The sequence below is a fragment of the Pygoscelis adeliae genome, unplaced genomic scaffold, assembly GCF_000699105.1.
Source record: "Pygoscelis adeliae isolate BGI_AS28 unplaced genomic scaffold, ASM69910v1 Scaffold77, whole genome shotgun sequence".
Taxonomy (NCBI): Eukaryota; Metazoa; Chordata; class Aves; order Sphenisciformes; family Spheniscidae; genus Pygoscelis; species Pygoscelis adeliae.
Genome location: NW_008825216.1, coordinates 5,655,736 through 5,673,900, shown reverse-complemented (window position 1 = coordinate 5,673,900; position 18,165 = coordinate 5,655,736). Strand labels below are relative to the sequence as shown.

Here is an 18,165-nt window from a genome sequence, read left to right as displayed (position 1 = left end):
GCCACATTCATGGTACAACCAAGAGAACTGGTACAAATGGTTTGAATTTTGACCTAATCTTAAATAATTATTAAGCTGGAGTTAAATTCCATCCTTTTAATGAGACGACAAACACGACTCTCCCTTGGAATATGAGTTATTTAGAGCTGTCGTCTCATTCAGCTTAAAATTTTCCAGCAAATATACATGCAAATCTTCCTACAGGATACAAGGATTTCTCAAGCCCCCTTGTTAAAAAACAATGCGTCCTTTGTTAAAAGAGATGTGGCATTAGTACCCAGAAAAAGTGTTTGCCATTTCCGATGGGCTAGACGAGAAGTGGAGAACTGCATATTTTGAATGCTTGGGTGAAGCATGAATTCAGAAGAAACTATTAATGACCATGAGGAAACAATTATGATGTCTTTATTTGAATATTCAGTCTGTGGCCTGACTCTGCAAGCCTGCTTATTCTTACTGCCATATACAGTGGCAGGGAAATGTGTTTAAAATTAGAAGCAACACTTTCCCAGACTTCAGTACAGTTGACTCCTGAGAGATCAATAATGGAAATGCAGTGACTTAGGAAATGATTGTTTCCTCCTAGTCATGAATCATCACTTTCTTCTTCTGTTCAACAGCAGTAATGGAAACTCCTTAAGTTTCATTTTGATTGGCTTGCTTATTAGTGCCCGTTGCATTCTTTATCCCAAACATAGTTGATTTGCTTACAAAAATCTCTGTTATTTCCAGAAAACCATTATGGTTTAGCATCATGGAAAGCTAAGAATGCCTTTGACTATCCAAAACAAGCCCCCATACTTTTAAAACATTTGTTTTGAGTTAAAATTCATGGCTTGTAAACACTCCTGTCTCCATTTTTGTCTGCGCATACATAATAAACTATGCAGGAAATAGCTAATGAAATGGAGAAAACAAATACAATGAATAATGTCACCTACTATCCATTTCTTCATTTTTTCCCAGAAAACTTTGAACTCACTAAATTCCAGTTTCCCATTGCCACTGGTCTGGTAATCTGAATTAAGGAAAAGGATTTGTTACATGAAGGTCCAAATTCTGTTGAATTTATCAGCGCTGGTCCTTTAAGCAGAAAATATTAGGTTGCCTGGAAAGTCTATGGTGCTGCTGAAACTGATACTGGGATTTCTCATGAGGTACAGCTCGAGCAGTTACAGTCATGGCTGTGGCTGTGATACTTGGGGAACATTATGTGATATAAAAACACAGCTGAGCAATGCAGGCTCCACGGGAGAAAGAAAGACAGATTGTTCTAAGGCAAGAACAGCTTTGGATGTAAATGGCATATAGATGATTCAGAGAATTAAATTACCCGATTAAAACAAATTGCTACTGTACTCGAAGGAGTTAGTCAACCAATGTGCTATTCAGTATTTTTGTCTAGAGACCAGGGTTTGTTGCAACGGCTTAACCAAAAATTAATGGGTATTGCGGGGTGAGGCTGGCAAAATCTGGTCCTTATGGTCTGAAAAAAATGTCTGTATAGCAGTTCTGAGAGGCAGTGATTAGATCTGCCTGGCCTTCCCTCTGCTTGAAGTGTGAGGGTCTTAATACTTATTTAATACTGAGTTACTGATGTTGCCCAAATACAGCTCACTTGCAGGATGGGGCACTTACTCTGAAATGCTAAATAAGGAAAGGGCCCACTCCCCTTCCCCTTTCCATCTTACTTGTCAGGACAAAGCCCTTGCTCGGATGGACGCTAGCTCAGCGAGAGTTCACAATGGTCAAAACATGCCAAGTGGGGTCTAGCTAATGCCTGCCGTTATTTAAGCGCCTACACTGGTGACATTGCTGAGGGCACCCACAGATCCCAAAGGACGTTATCAGTCCTGCAAAAAGTCTGTCTTTTTACCCAGCCAGGTTCTTCTTCCTGGAATCATGTAGAACTTTGCCCCCGCGCCGTGCCACTGCATGGTGACTGTAGCCAGGGAATTTGGTGGCATATGACACGGAAGGGACTCTGCTAGCATTGACTCGGGTTTGCATTTGTGTCATTTTGCTCCCCCATTGTGCTCCAAATACCATGTCCAGAGTGGGATGGTTGTGTCTGCGTTCCTTGTGCTTCCAAAGCAGAGGAAGAGATGTCTCCCCATTTATTCCAAACTATGCAGAGATTTGCTTGGAAGCATTGCAAATCATGGAAACTATTTAGTTATATCCTAAATAGTAAACCTAGGACTGCTGGCATGCTCCTGGGACAAGTGCAGACCCTGGCTCTGACCCAATACCATGTAAGGATGAGATGTGAACATGGATCAGCTCCCTACTGAAGCTTGGTTTTTAAGGGAGGAAATTTAGGCCTGGTCCCCTGTTTCTCATTGCATATGCATTGTGACTGATCTGCACTGAATTTTAACATTATGGACACAGCTTTAACAGGATAAAGTTTTGTCTGGTTTTGTTTTCTGTTAGAAATGTTTGAGAGGATGTTACCTCTGCATTGGTCTGGAGCAACAGAAGCAAAAAGTAAGAACTTCTCAGCTGAACAAGCAAGACATAACCCAAATGTTAGATACTTGCCTTGTTAGGACTGTATCTGTTTTGTCTCACATGTAACAAAATTGTCTATCAGGAAAGCATACTGCAAAAAACAGCTCTACCTGAGGAGAAGCCATGCTAAGCAAACTCAACAGGCACGAGAACATTGCAAAGGATGAATCCGGTGGGGAAGTACCAGGGCTGTGATTCATCTCACTTAATGTCTGAGCAGTCATTTAGGCTCCCTCACAGTTAGGCACATCCAGAACAAGCATAATTACACCACCCTTTTCACTATCTACAAAGGAAGTCTGGAAAGCTAGCTTAGATGTAGACACCTACACCACAAATGCCTAAATTTGGACAGATAACTCTCACCCACATGTCTGCTTCCTGGAGTTCCAGGATCTAGCTGAAAGACCAGATTTTCCAGCTTTTAGTCTGGTTGTCAAAAAAACCACAGCTTTGATACCAGTAATTTTCAACACTCTGCTGATCCTTAATTTCTGACCCATAACTTGCATGCACAACCCTGGTGAATTTAACCCTCCAGACAACAGACTTTTCTTGAGTTATCTCTTCCAGGCCTTTTTCAAATAAACCACAGCTTGAAAAATGCACTGTTCTATACAGATGTAATTCGAGATTTACTTTTAAAAGTGCTCAACATTAAAGCATCTGCCTCTAGGTCTGCAGTAGAAAATGGTCTGTCTTGAAGGTCCTAACCCTAAATTTCTAAAATAAAAATTAGGATACAACTTTCATTTTTTTTTTTTCTTTGGGTAGTGCTCTGCCATGACATTACCACATCTATCTCTGATATCCATGACAGGTAATGCTATGGACAATTATATTCAGTATTCATTTAGCCTCACAAGCACTTATTTGAAAGGATACATCCATAAGAGAAATGATATTTCGGCATGAAATGAGACTTAAGTTCTTGAATTTTATGTTCTTTGCTGAAAGAGGACAATAATAAGAAAGAAGTTATTGGGCAAATCTACCTTTTATAAACTGAAAGTAGAAAATAGGATTTCATATGCAGAGATAGCTGGCTCTTAGTCCTCATTTTGGGAGGACCTGTGAACTGGAAGATGAAGACAGCCCTCACTATAGAGAAGTCACAGTCCACACAGAAAGGGTATTTACTGACAACATGACAGGAAATACTGTCCTTGTTTCGAAAATCAGGAGATGAGGTTCAGAGAGCGACAGGTTTCCCATTGTACAAAGGGCTTGTAGCAGGGTCATGAACTGCGTCCAGGTCTTACAAGTCCCAGCCCAGTGCCTGTCTCTCCACAGCAGAGCAGTAGTGCAATGGAGAGCTGGCCTCTGGATGGATGACATGGATAATGCTGGAGGCAGGGCAAGCTTGTGGTTAGATCATGGACCAGATGTTTTCCTGGCTCTGCCCTGGCTGGCTAGAGGACACCAGGCAGGAGTCGTAACACAGCCTTTGTTTTTCTGTTTGTAAGTGAGTTTAATGGCAGCTTTTATAAAGGTCTACAGCCCTTAACTTAGAGGTTATCAGCACTTACTTTCTTTTAATACAGCATTCAGAACATATTTGAGTTCTTCTGCAGCTATCTCCATGTCCTAAAGTAAAAAAAAAAGTGCAGCATCTGTTACTTGAATGTTTCTGTAATCAGACATACCAAAAACCTCAGAAAACACAAACATCACCCATCTGTACTTTATTGCAACTCAGGAGAAGAGAACCATACAAAACCCAGAAAAGGTTAAAAACTAAAGGGCTGGCAAAACGCAGGAGTGCTGCTGTGCATAAGGCTGTCTGAAGGAGATCTCAAGTGGGAACCATTGATTCGAAGAAAAATAAACTACAGCTGGACACTGAACCAGGTAAGCTCCCTCAGAGCTTGAGCTCTAGCTTTGATCCTCCTGCTTGCTCACAAGGGACTGCACCCTTCTCCATCTAGACATAAGGCATGGTGACATCTGGTGCCCAAACAACACACTACAACTAAGCATACTCCTCCCAAAATAACGTCATTTTTGTTTCACCTGGCCCTAGGTGGGAGCAGAAGTGTCTCCCCTCTTTCTACATCTTGCTATGACCCACAACGGTTTTGCACTCACCTTTCCTGAAATCTGCTCAAAGAGTGCCCAGAACAGCTTTTCTTCTTCAGTTTCTTGTGGGCTTGGGGTTGGGTTGAGAGGCTGCAACATCAACTAACCAAGTCATTTTAAGAATTGCAAAACATGACATTTCTCCTGCACATAGCCCCTCTGTGCATCAGGGGACCATAGTACATCTTAAAATAAGGGTACACATGCTCCTGAACGTTGCTAGACCTGAGGCCTTCCAACCATCTAGCTGCCCGAGGGGAGTCTCACCCCCTCATTTCCTTTGCCTGGGCAATTGTGTAGTGTGCCATTGCCTTGGCTATGTCAAAACCAAGAGCACCCATCCTGGAAAACACCTCTCATCTATCCCACCCCTGCGCCACTTTGCTTCCCCAGTCCTTGAACAACCACAGCTCTACTGAGCTCTTTCCTGTGGCATCATCCAGGGACTTCTTGTCCATCTTGAGACCACCAGCCAGAGGTGGCAGCACTTCGGCACATTACCCAGCACCATCCTGAGCCTGGAAGCACCTTCAGCTGGCTGCCAGCTGAGTGCCTCGGTGCAGTCGCAGGGGTGTAGAGTTCAGGCTTCCATCTACACTGATGAGCAGAGAGATGCAATAGTGTAGAGCCACTGCTACAGTTGGGGTGACCATGTGAACAGAGAGGAGTTCTTGGGCCAAAAAAATGGGGAAAAAGAAGGCAACAGTGCAGCACAGGAAGCAAAGAATTGGGCTTTGTTTTCTCTACCCACAGAAGATACAACATGGGTGCTATTTAGTATACTGTCACCAGAGTGGCCCTGGTGACACTGCTTGGCCACTTAACACTTTTTTTGACCGTATGTATGTTTCTCACTTCCTTCTGCTCAAGTTTGGATGCAGTCCCTTAATGATACTGCGACAGGTGAACAGTTTTACTTTGCTACTGAACATGGCCCTGAGATCCCAGAAATGGAACTTGTTAGCTGGTCCCTGGAGGAGACTTTTACTGAAGAGGGACACATGAGATCTTGGCTTAGCTTGTTTCCATGGGAAGGCACACCACAATTAATGGCTTATTTGCAGGGACACACTTAAACAGGAGCTGACTCAGATTCAGCTGCAATTAGTGCTCAGCAGGCAGACCAGGCCATTTAGAAACAAAAAGAATTTAATCATTTCAGTAGGCACACGCATGTATCAAGCATTCCCTCCCAAGCCCTGTGGATATTGATAAGTAAAATAAAGGTATTTGTATGCAAAATGAATGTAGGTCTGTGGACATTCTCTTGCCTCTTATTTTTTCATAATAAATAACATTTTAAAAGATGTGAATGGCCATGTGCCTCCCTGGTGCTAATGGGTGTGTTTTTAGCACACCCGTGGTGGCCGATACTCGCCTCTGGTGCTGGCTGACGCCAACGGCCTTGAAGCGGATACAGAAGCATAATGATTATGATTTTGATTGTTACAGCTCTTTTACCATATTCAGCAGAACTGACTGTTTCAGTCACATACACAAAGCTGGCAATTGTGTAACATTCCTGTGAAATGAACGTGTTTTAACCAAAGACAGTAAAAGCAGTGTGTGCCGGCTTCTGCTGAGCTATTCCCTTTCAATTTTAACTCTGTAGACTTACCTCAGGGAGATCAATGGCAACGCTTTCATCTAGATCCCTGGAGAAAACAAAACCTTATTCAGTATCTGAAGATATTCAACATGTGCTTGGGGTGGAAGCTTGCTTATTACATTTTCCAGAGGTGAATGATAAAACTGCATTTTTTACTGAACAGGTTAAGTTTAGATAAAATTCATCAGACAGTCAGATGTTTGCACTGTTTAAATTTTGGTATAAGACCTTAAAACAGACTTTAAGCAGGAGTCAGGGAGGGCACAGCTGTGCATGCTGCCTGCTAAAGAATTAATCTCATTCTTTATTCATTGTGCACACACTTTTTCCTCAATACCCTTTTTTAATATAAAATTGTCATTTGGACAAACTTTGGGAGGAAACAAACACTGCTGCATTCACAGACTCCCAAACAGTATCAGGCAGCCAGCAACTCTTCCTTGTCAAGCTTCCAGCAGATTCACCATGGCAAGCGCTATTTCCCCACCTCCTAAAGTCCTCTCCAAAAAAAAGTCAGGTTTAGCAAAAACAGGCAAATGCAAAAAAAACCATCAGGAGCTTTCCATGCCTGGGCTCTGCTGTAGGGCTGGGTGCCCGGCAGCCACTCTCTCCAGCAGCCACCGGCCCGAGGCACAGGCGACCACCGGAGGGCCCGGGGCTCCCTGCTGACTTACTCAGTGATTGCCTTCTTCTCAGAGAAAATCCTCAGGCAGAAATCTGCCTCCTGGTGTGGCTCAAACGTGGTCGGAATAAGAATGTAATCGCCCGGCGGCAGCTTGAATCGGTTAGATACTTCTCTTAAATTAATGTAGGTTTTGCTCCTGGCCTTGGAGGGGTGGTACCTGAAGAAGTCTTTGCCCAAGTGTCCATCTCTGCCGGAGCTCTAGGAGGGGAAACGAAAGCAGCACTGCACTGGCCAGGGTGTGCTGGGGGCCATCCTTGCCCCTTTCCCAATCACAGAGCCAAACTCTGCCTGGCACAAGCCTCTCCCCTGGCTGTAACCCTGACTTTCATCCATTCACCCAGGTGTTCGCAGCAACCTAGCTCCCACCTCATGGCAAGGACCCGTTACCAGTGCTCCTTTCCCACCCAGAAGGCAGTCTAAGAGGACTCTGGGACATTGTCTTCCTGCTTAAATATTCCCTGCCATTAAATATCACCATCCCAGGCGGGGTGTCACAGAGCAGTGACAACAGATTTGCCAATCCCAACCTCACTCAGGGACAGGCACCCCTGTGTGCGATGCGTCCCAAGAGGCTCATAAGAAGCAACATCACGTCTCCGGGAGCCAGGCAGGGGACGACAGAATCATGTGGCTGTGGAGCATATCCTGGGAACCTGTGGCCCTGTAGGGACTCCTAAATCCTCCTCTGAGAGAACTCCATCCGTGGGGCTTGATGTAACTGAGAAGATTATTTTAAGAGTAAGGGCCCTAAAAATACACGACAACTGGCAGGGGTACAAACCCAGAAAAAGATGCTAATACTGATAGTGTGGCTACTGCCCTGTAAAAGCAATAAAGTACCTCATAAATAGAGTAGCCGATGGTTAGCATTTCAGCGCCAAGCTTCTTGAGTTTACGGCGATCATTTTGCATCAGCGCTGCTATGAATGTGCAGTCATCTTGTCCATCGTCTTTCTCTGTTAAATGTAGCTTGATTTGTGGATTTGTCCAGAAAGTCTCTGCCAATGTAAAGAACACCAGAAAGTTTCTTGCCTCAGAATAATAATACCACCACTACTACTACTAAAAAAAAAAAGAAGACAAAAAGGACAATTAAGCTGAGGTTTTGCTCAAATTTAGTTTTTCCATTAGCTGTCATGCTTCTTTCCACTAAGCTCTGCATAAACTAAGCCAAATCCCAAAGTCCTTCATGGAACTAGGTGTAGAAAAGATTTTATGCCTGATATTTTATTAAGTTACCATGGTTTAAATAAAGTTGTCAGATGGGATTTTGTTAAAAGTATATAGCTACAATGATCCCATAGTGCTGGTGCCAGTCTGGAGTAACACAGTTCAGATCCATGATGCTACTTCAGAGCCACATAAACACGCTGGCTGAGCTGGATTTTTGTCTCATTTTACACTTACTGCTGCAGTTTAAGTGACTTATTTGGAGCTAGTCCTGCTTATGCAAATGTAAATGAGAGGCAAATCAGATCCAATGAGCTTGAGAGTAAAGAAAGCAGCTCTTTTACCACAAAGTCTCAAGTGGGACCATATGAACCCTTTGTCCCTTTGGCTGGTTCCTGCTAGCTGAGACTCAGCTGGCCTGACCTGCACCTGCAATTCTGGCTATGGGGTAACAGGAAAGGTGGCTGAGGGTGGGTAAATATTTCAGTGCCTGCTTCTCATTTTCAAAGCAGTATCTATTTACCTAGAAAGTTTCTACATCCTCCTGCGGTGGATCCCCGGACCCAGCTCCCCTGGTGGATAGTCACCTCCCACTTGTGGGCAGTGCTGTCTTCCAGGGCATCTGGAGTCAGGTTGCAGATCTCAACTTTGTCAAAATGCACTTTGAAGTCTTCAAATTTCATCCTGAATGAAAGACATGGGAAGGAACAGGCAGTCGTTCACTTCAGGGAAGGATGCCCGGCAGTACTTACTCCCCAGAGTCCCAGGGCCGGATCACCAGCTCGTATGGATCTGAATAGTTTCAGTGACCATGGAGATATGCCAATGTACACCAGGGGAGAAGCTAGCTCTCACTCATTGTGGTGTAAAACACAAGCAATCTTATTGTCCGGGTCAGATTCTGACACCTCTTACACCTTTCTTTTTATGCTATAACTCTGTTGATTTTATTCAGTTACAGTTGAGTATAAGATGAAAAGAAATGACACTGGCACAAAACCTACGGTGAAAAGAGTTTTTTCACCAACACCATCCTGGCCTTAATGGCTGCATCTATATTGCTGAAGAGCCAACCGAAGGATGGCAGGCATCTGTGCAGGAGCTAAGTCTGCCTACAAATCAGCTATGTGTTCAATGCCAGGCGCATGACAGCACTACAAGGGATGTAAGGTGATGGATTAGCCAAGTCATGGTATGATTAGCCTGTCTGCACTGCAGTTAAAGTCACATTTGGGCCTCTGCTAAGGTGCCTAGGCTCAAGTTGCACATGCTCCCCTCCTTTATGTGTGCCAGGGACATTGTCCTAGCAAAAACATACACTAAACATGAAAGACAAAAAGTGTGTTTGGACTTGAGTAATGGCTCCAGCATGCCCTTAAAAGTGGTATAGACACTACTGCCTGCTACAGTGTCACATAGATTGCACTACATATATTTTATACCCAAGGTGGACACATATACGTGGCCATGGGAAGGAGGAAACAAATACCACAATATGGATGTTTTTGAGCTGCTAGGCTGGGCTGGTTGAAACTGGCCTGCTCAGCATGCCAAGAAGCAGATAAGCCATGTGATTTTATCTAGCAAGTAAAAGGGCAAAAAGATACCAACAGTCCTGCTGGCCAACAATCCTGGTGTTTAGGACTGAGCAAACAGCCAAGAGAAAGGACAGCCAGAGCCAAGCACCACTGGGCATGGTGTGCAGCCCTGGGCAAAAGGAACAGAGGAGGGAAGCTGTCTAAGAGACAGCAGCTTGCATGGTGGGCACTGCAAGGACAGGAGGCCCATATGCTCTAAGGCTGAGGGTAGCCTTGGTAGGCTGAACTTCCCTCTGTAAAACGGGAGAGGTCTTAGGCCTTCCTGAGGGCAATTTAGCATCCAGATGTGTCCTCTGCTCTGAATTGCTATCTATAAGAGCCCCTCTCTCTCCATGGACCATAGAAATAACGTACAGAAATCTCCTCCCTAACATGAACTTCTATAACTATTCTTTTTCTCCAGTGGCTGATGCCTAACAACAAAATGGAGTAGCAGGAGAGCAAAAGCTCTCCAAGACATGTTTATCTGCGGCAGTGACAGATAGGGCCCAGCTAGCCCTCAGTGTAGCTCACCAAACACAGCTAGCTCCATTTTTCTGCTGCATAAGAAATAGATGTCTGTGGTGGTATTAATTTACACTTGCTATGGGCCACTTTACAACTTGTTTTTAGTGTGGGAAGAAACAGCAGGGTTTGCTTTTCTGAGCTCTGTCCTCTTTCTTGTCGGCTATTCCCAGGTATTGCTAGCCCTAGGCACTGCTAATTCTCACTTTGATGCTCAGTACACTAGAGCAGGGGCAGCATAGCAAAATCTGTCTGTAAGTGGCTCGGTTTCCTGGTGACACTCAGCAATTTTGGGCTCTTTGGAAATGTGCTGCAAAGCAGATGAAGGAGTTGCACTTTATAGATCAATTTGGCTCCTAAGAGGTAAAACACCTGTTCTGACTTCCCTAGGGCTGTCCTGGATTTGTACTGGTGAAGGGAAAACTCTGACCCTCTGATTTTAGAAGGGAAAGGACTAAGGTGAGTGAGAAGCTGATTTCTTAGCCAACCACAGGATGCCTTCTTCACATCTAGTAGAAGCATCTGGACAAGACCGATCTGAACTGCTAATATGTAGCCAAAATATCTTTGGGGTGGTTAATGAGGTCAGCAGGCCCTCAGCATGTTACCACGAAGATTTTCTTCAGTCCTCACAAATCCAAACAACAAAAAGGACAAAAGGTCTTATCAGACCACGTTTCCCACCTTGGCTGCCTTATCCCATGTAGTACTCTACAGCTGTGCTGCCTTTTTGCATTGACTGAAGACACGCTGATGATATGACACTTATGTTGCTTTAAAGGTTCCATAGTTTTTGATCTAATTTCCCTCGCTGTGCTACCCTTCCTCCTAGCCTTCCTGTTCCACCTAGGATGAAATCTAACACAATACATGAGAATAAACAGGTATATTTCATCTTCCTCTTCTTCTCTTTCATTTAACCGAAATGAACCTGCGTAGGGGAAATGACCATTGCTTTGTCTGCAGTCAACACATGGAATAAGCTGGGTCCAAAACCTGCAGCACAGTTACAGAAGTTGTTCGTGAGTGCATAGTAGGTTTCCTGAGCTTCCTTTCAGCTTCCAGAGACATAAAGAAATGACGTACAAAGAGCTTGCTGACTGTAAAACTTACTATTAAGTCTACTTCAGTAGAAACCAGTTGTGGTCAGCAAAGAGAAGAGCCCCATTGCACCTTACGTTATTTGCTAAGCCCAAAGGTAATGCATGTCATGGAGAACATGTTTTGAACTCTTGAGGACCTAATTACTTTGCTACTCACTATTTCTAGCAGCAGGTTTCAAAGCACCTCATAAAGATTACCCCAGCTTTCCAGGGAGGCAAGCCAAGTCACCACCAGGAAATGGTGAATAGACCGGCTGAAGGTCCTCAGCTGCAGAAGCGGAAATATAGCTCATTCGCCATCTCTTCAGCTAAACTGCATCAGCCAGAACCACAGTAGGAGCAAACTGAAAGCTGGAGAGAAGCAGCTATGTTCATCTCTTTCCTCATCTGACCATTGTAACGTCTTTAGGGATACATCACATTATTGCTCATGCAAAGTCTGTCTGTGAAGCCTGATGGGAAACATCGAAGTGTGGCTTAGAGGGGGCAAAGAGGCAAACACTCATTAGAGAAATACACAGAAGTCAAAAGGCATTAGGAAAAATAAGTCTGATGGACTGGGTGGAGGGTTTAGCTTGTATCAAACTTGCCTGACTGGTTTTGGAAGCATTTCTTATCTTCTGCATATGATTTTTGTCCACTTAACCTCTTCAGCAGAAATTTCGGTCCCTTTTGTTTCTGCTCTGAATGGCTTAGATGCTGGATGAGGGAGGCCAGCATTTTTCTGGGTATGTTCAACCTCATTAATTTCTATTGGCCTTCCAAGGACTTACTTAACTATCAGCTTAGCTCTGTTGGACAGATGACTTTTTCATGAATTTCATTGCTCATTCGATGCCTGCTTGCATACTTGTACCTCCATTACACAGTCAGGCTTTAAGTCATGCCCTGTATTGAGAGACTTGCTGGAGTTACATGTGTTCCAGATAAAGTCTTTGCCTCCTTTTCATTCACCCCATAAGCTCCAGCTGCAGCCAGGTCAAAAACAGGCAAAAAAACCCCACAGAAGCTTTTTGGAAAAACTGGAATGCCCTACTGCATTTGCAGTGTCAATAGCAAAAGAACTCAAAATATCCTATGTAAAAATACTTAAATAATGGGTCAGCCACTGGACCTACTTCCCTCTAGGGCTATCAAAGTTTGGCATAAATCATTTTATGTGACTTAACGTGCTGCATTGTCTATCTCAAACCACTTTTCAGCCCTAAAGTTGAACATTGGTTTAACTTGCAAGAAGAATCTGGAATAGCCCCACTGCATACCTCTCTAGATTTACCTCTGTGTAAAAGGGATGAGCATCTGGCCCTAGAAAATGTGACCAGACACATTGTCAGTAGTGCACAGCATGGTTGATATAGGGGGGGGATCGTGTGCAAGTCAGCCATCTGCTCTGAATGAGATCGTGAATTTGGCATGAAGAACACTTGACACTTCTAAAGCAATTTCCACCACGGTTTTTTTTTCCATTTCATTTCATTTCATTTCATTTCATTTCATTTCATTTCATATTTTCTTAAAAATTTCCATCATTTCACACATATCTTGGTGTTCTTTTACTTTCTGTAACAAGTAGTATTGCTTCTCAGGACTCCCTTCCCTTCCAGTGTAAGCCTAGCATCAACCCTGAAGGCATTTCATAGGTGATACAGTGCAATCCAATGTTCCCTTCTGTAGAGCCTGCCTTCGTTCATAGGAAGGATTTAAAGGGTGTTACATTCATGGGAGACACACAATATTTGAGATATGCTAATGACATTAACTATGCTGACTTTATAATGCTTTTTGTTATTAAAATAGACATGGGCACACATGAAACACATGGAAAACCAAGTGAGCATTCTACCTGCCCTCTCCTAGGCAGAAACTGAGCATTTCCTCACACAGAGACTTCTTCCTTATTGCTCATTTTGGACACTTGAGCCTTGATTTCTGACTAGAGCCACACGCTTTAAAAACCTGTGGCTTACCAGAACTCTCCATCATTCAGTGCTGCCTGAGATAGGTGTCTCTGCTCCGATGGGCTGATTGAACGCCACTCTGGAGAGCTGCAAGAAAACAAAACCAAGCTTTACTACGGTTATGTGGCAATTAATTTTCCCTCTCTCAGAACGACTGGCTGGACACAGCAGCAGGCTGTTCTTCTTCCAAATGTGTTTTATTTGAATGGCTCACACAAACGCAGATGCATTTAAGAGGTTTCCAGAATCCTGCTGTCATTCATGGTCACAGAGACCCAACTAATGTAGCTGGAAGCAGGACCAGGCCAAAGATCCCAAAGCAGCTCCAGGGTGGTCCTGTGTGAGTCATTGCCTGCACTCAGAGTTGGGACTGCTGTCAGGTGTTGGGGTTGGGTGTAATAGGCCTATTGGTAAACCTCAAGATTTTGGTAAGTCACACCCCTCCTTAAATCTGTTTTTCATCTGTAGCGCCATCTCCTCTTTTATGTTTGCCAGTAATTTAGGGCCAGATGTTTCTTCAAAATTGAGTCAATGGGAACTGAATAGGCTCCTTCCCCTGTACAGAGAGATTTGCTGGAGTAACTGGGGTTCCAGGTAAAGTCTTTGCCTCCTTTTCATTCACCCCTACAACTCCAGCTGTAGCAGGTCAAAACCAAACAAAAACCTGCTAAAGCTTTTTGGAAAAACTGGAAATGCCCTACTACATTTCCAATCTGTCATAATAAACAGAGAGTAGCAGGCACCTTGTGTTGAAATTTTTAATTCCAGCAACCACTGCAAAATGTTAATACAGATTCCTGTATTGACCTGCGAGGCCCTCTGCATCTTGAGTTTCAGAAAACCTCCCAAGTGCAGAATCAGAGCTCTGCTTTGCAGAGGCAGCCTTTTCAATAAACAGCACAAATTGCCAGATGCCTGTCCTGATCTTAACCTCTCTGGTTTTTTGAGATTTAATCACTCAGTATATATGCCAATTATCTACATTTTTCTTTTTCAAGATAACAAAGGATCAGAGCTGATGTGGAAATACATCATTTATTTCTGAGTCATGTTAAGGACAGGGACATTCAAAGTAGTCCTACAGATGACTACGTGTCTCAGCAATTTTAAAGGGCCAGGAAAGTTATGGCTCCTCTCCTCTTCATCTGTGTGAATAAAAAAAACTTAGTAGAATAAAGTGAAACAAAAATGAAGCCATGCATATGTGCAGAAATATTTTGAGTGTATGTTGGGAGGGAAAGTAGTGTTGTTTTTTACTATTTTTTTTCTTTTTTATTATTTGCACTTCATTTACTTTTGGTAGTAAAAACAGATTGGTTTTCAGACCAATCCTGTTGTGTTTTGCGGTCCTTCCACAACTGTGGTGAGTACCACATGGAGAGGGTCTCATTTAACGGTCATGTATAACCTCTAAGATTCCTGCCTATTCCTGACGTGTTTAGAAACCCAGACCAGTAAATGCAACTACAGACTCATAAGCTACTTGGAGGGGGTAATACAGTATTAGTTTCCAGCTTCTCTGCAGTAGGACAAAGTACAGATGCTGTGTTACAAGTAGTACAGCAACAGGCTTGCAAAAAATAAAATAAACAAAAAATCACTCCAAATGTATGATTTTTCCAATCGGGAGTGTCTTGAAATTAACTTATCCCATTTATATTAAAGCATGAGTTTTGCTAATGCTAGATTTTGGAGGGCTAAACAACCTTGACAGTGTCGCCTTAACTAAGCAACTTTGAAAACACTGAGGGCGACATGTTAGTATGGCAGTAATACTGTTAGGCATGTGCAAACTCTTGATTGAATTTTCTGTGGAATAGCTGGGGCTGTGGAGAGCTAACTGTGGAGCAGCAGCTGGGATTTGGCCTTTGCGAGGCCAGCACGTATGGGACAGCGCACGCACTTGTCACTCCAAGGGCCGTTCCACTCGACCTGTCCCCAGGGGTTCCTTATCCTTATGAGCTGCACTTGTCGGCCCAGATATCTCACCTGGAGAAGAAGGAAATACAGAAAATCGTCAGTAGCTAGGGAGCAGGACTTCTCCAGTGGGCAGAGGCTGGGCAAGCTAGCGTAACAGCTGGGCAAAAGGTGCAGGAGATGTGGGAGGGAAAGGTGGATGGGAATTTGGGTAACTCCCCCAGGATAACTCCCCCTGTCACCTGAGGTTGGGGGACACTCCCTTATCTTTTCCTCAGGTCTCTCCTTGCCCCACACTGCTGAACGTACCTTATCGATGCCAGTCACGGAGTAAGCATGGCCCTTTATAAGGCCAAGGGGGGTTTTGGCTTCTGATTCGGCAACACTGCTGGTCTGAAATATGGGAAAAAAATGTGACTCTCTCTCTTCAACCTGAGATCGCAAGTGGTGCCTTCCAAGCATCAGATGGGAGGTCAGTGGCTGACCAGTACTATGAACAGGGAACTTGTCTGTCTGCTCGATGCAGACAGTGATGGTGCAATGGTGCCCTTTGAGGAAAGGAAAGGATTTTGTTTGTTTGTTTGTTTGTTTGTTTGTTTTTAGCATTGTTCACTCAGAGGGAAAATAAGGTGGTTCCAGGCTGAAATACCTTCTCTGCCCCTGTGATTTTGTATCAACATCATCTACATTTCCGGGATCTCAATCTTAACTCCCATTGAAATGTAGTTTGTGTCAGCTAAGGGATGGGAAAAGGTGGTCTCAGACTGAGATCAGATGTTGATATGGTCTCATTTCTTGTAAAAAGACATTGATGGAGCAGTGACGGCAGTGAAGGGTCCCATCAGCCAGCTGAGTATCACACTCTCTCTCTAGTTCAATAAATATTTAATTAGTCTTTGCAAGCAGCAAAGCTTCATCAGGAGAGAAAGAACTCAAATCAGAAAACAGTGAACCCTGAAGTTCAGGGCACAGTCTTGAGTAAAAGAGAGAGCTTGTGGAAAAGCCCTGCTTTCAGTCAGGCAGGCAAAGGGTTTGAGACCCATGGTCTCCCTCAGCCTGGCCAAATGTTCAGCGATGAGGCTCTTGGGCAGAGGGCAAACGAAAGCCCCTCTCCTTCTCCCCCAGCCTGGGCACTTCCTTTGCCTTTGTTACAAGTGCCCGAAAGGGAAATGAAACATTTTGTGCTTGGTGGGATTTTTCATTTGCTCTGAAACCTTTTTCTCCAGCTGCTCATTCTGTTGGAGAAACCTGGCACACTTTCCTTTCCGAACTGCCTTTCCCGCTGAGCACAGTCAGCAAGGAACAGCGACAGGGCTTTCACTCTTGCTGTTGAGCAGCTCAGGCATGTTTCACCAGAAAGCCAAGGACACATGGATGGCTCCTTTTACCCTGGGTCAGACACACTGGCAGGGCAGTGTAAGTAACCTATGCAGGTGCTACCCGCCAGCAACCTTTTCTCGGGGAAAGCTGGAGGTTTTAGTCTCTGGAGGGATAAACCTGACATACCCTAAGCCCCAGCCTCTGTTCACAAACACACACACTGATCCTGAAAATTGTCTTGAGTTCCCCAGGTCCCCACAGGTGTTGTTACGGAATTCAGAGCTAAAAAAACCTGAATTTTGTAGTCTCTGGAACCAGTAAGTCCTCAAAAAGCTATGGCCAATTTTAATGCTAAGTGACCAAATAAGTCAGGAAATAAAGTTCCCTCTCACCGAGTGCTCATACTCATGTCATTCTTGCCTTAAATACAGTGGCCAACACCTGCTGAAAAGTGATTAATATTCTTCTTTTCAACAACTGTACTAAGGACTACATTAATATTATGTATCTATCAGTTCATACCTATTATTTGCAGAGTTAAGTGCATAACCATCTACCTGTCATTAATTTAACCAGTCTTTACAAAGTAGGTTTTTTTAACACAGAAACCACAAAACTAAACTGAGAAATTCAGACACCATTTCTTACTTACATCAATAGAGCAGCCCACCATTGAGCATCTTTTCAGAGCTTTCTCTAGGATTTCATAGAAATTATCAGGAGCCTTTTTAACCTCATACATTTCTCCTACGCCCCCAGTGAAATCCTCCATGGCTTCTATTGTACTGCCTCCTTTCAGAGCTTCGTAGCTGCCATTCAGCCTGGAAAACACATGCTGACTGTGAGACACACTTTCGAAACTTTGAAGATACCCATGTTCGAGAGCTTTCTCACACGGGTGTAAAATTGCAGCAACAGCAAAAGAAGTACCCCAGAATGTATGCAGGATACATGGGAGGAGTATTGGCATCATTCTGCTTTCCTTCTTAATTGCATTTTTAATTCATTCATTTCTCGATATCCTTAAAGCCTGGGGCTTTTCTTCCTTTAGCACCAGTTGTCAGGTTGGCAAAGACTGAATATCACTGTGTGTCAGTGGCTTGCTACCTGCCAAATCATTTAAAAATACAGAGCTAGCCAGAACCATCAATTGAGGTCTCAGCAGAGACACAAATGGCAGGATTCAGGCTTTGATCCAACTCTATTGCTATCAGCTAGGGTTGTATCTAATGATGTGCTGGAAGCTGGACCAGCTCACAAGAGATAGACATAACGTCTTTTGATCAGGGCAGCAGCAAACGCAAAAACCACCACCACCACCACCACCAAAAAATACTGGATAGAAGCTGTTCACTTGAGTTGTGAATAATGTATGTACACATTGTGAATAATGTATGTACAAATAACCAATTATGTGTGCGCAGTGTGACTTACTTGGCATAGGCTTTCTCTAGTAAGGCACTCCAAAATTCATTGTGTTCAGCTGAGTGCAGGAAAACCAACCGGCCTTTGAAGGTGGGTAATCGGTCATCAATCACGACATCCAGCCACTCATTGTGCTGCCAAAACTATTTAGAAAGGATGGGGAATGAGTTTGCTGACAGCATGTCATTCCTGAGCGCAGGACTCTGGTGTCCCAGCACTTCTAATTGTAAGTTAGGGACAGTCATAGGCTTGATTAGAAGTCATATGTAAATCATCCATTCCC

General features: G+C 43.8%; 1 protein-coding gene across 2 annotated transcripts in view; it reads right to left on the bottom strand.

Annotated features, from left to right (window-relative positions):
• The window catches only part of CAPN9 (calpain 9), a 28,204-nt gene that overhangs the window by 3,697 nt on the left and 6,342 nt on the right, over positions 1 to 18,165 (bottom strand). Inside the window, exons 4-16 of one of the 2 annotated variants that reach the window (XM_009329188.1) lie at positions 17,892 to 18,025; positions 17,110 to 17,278; positions 15,447 to 15,530; positions 15,124 to 15,209; positions 13,230 to 13,307; positions 8,581 to 8,741; positions 7,728 to 7,885; positions 6,877 to 7,085; positions 6,212 to 6,248; positions 4,603 to 4,683; positions 4,044 to 4,101; positions 3,400 to 3,464; positions 942 to 1,010 (exon numbers count right to left, since the gene is read on the bottom strand). In XM_009329188.1, coding sequence (XP_009327463.1) covers positions 942 to 1,010; positions 3,400 to 3,464; positions 4,044 to 4,101; positions 4,603 to 4,683; positions 6,212 to 6,248; positions 6,877 to 7,085; positions 7,728 to 7,885; positions 8,581 to 8,741; positions 13,230 to 13,307; positions 15,124 to 15,209; positions 15,447 to 15,530; positions 17,110 to 17,278; positions 17,892 to 18,025 — 1,389 coding nt within the window. The remainder of the gene's footprint in view (positions 1 to 941; positions 1,011 to 3,399; positions 3,465 to 4,043; positions 4,102 to 4,602; positions 4,684 to 6,211; positions 6,249 to 6,876; positions 7,086 to 7,727; positions 7,886 to 8,580; positions 8,742 to 13,229; positions 13,308 to 15,123; positions 15,210 to 15,446; positions 15,531 to 17,109; positions 17,279 to 17,891; positions 18,026 to 18,165) is intronic. The other variant, XM_009329189.1, reaches the window with a different exon arrangement.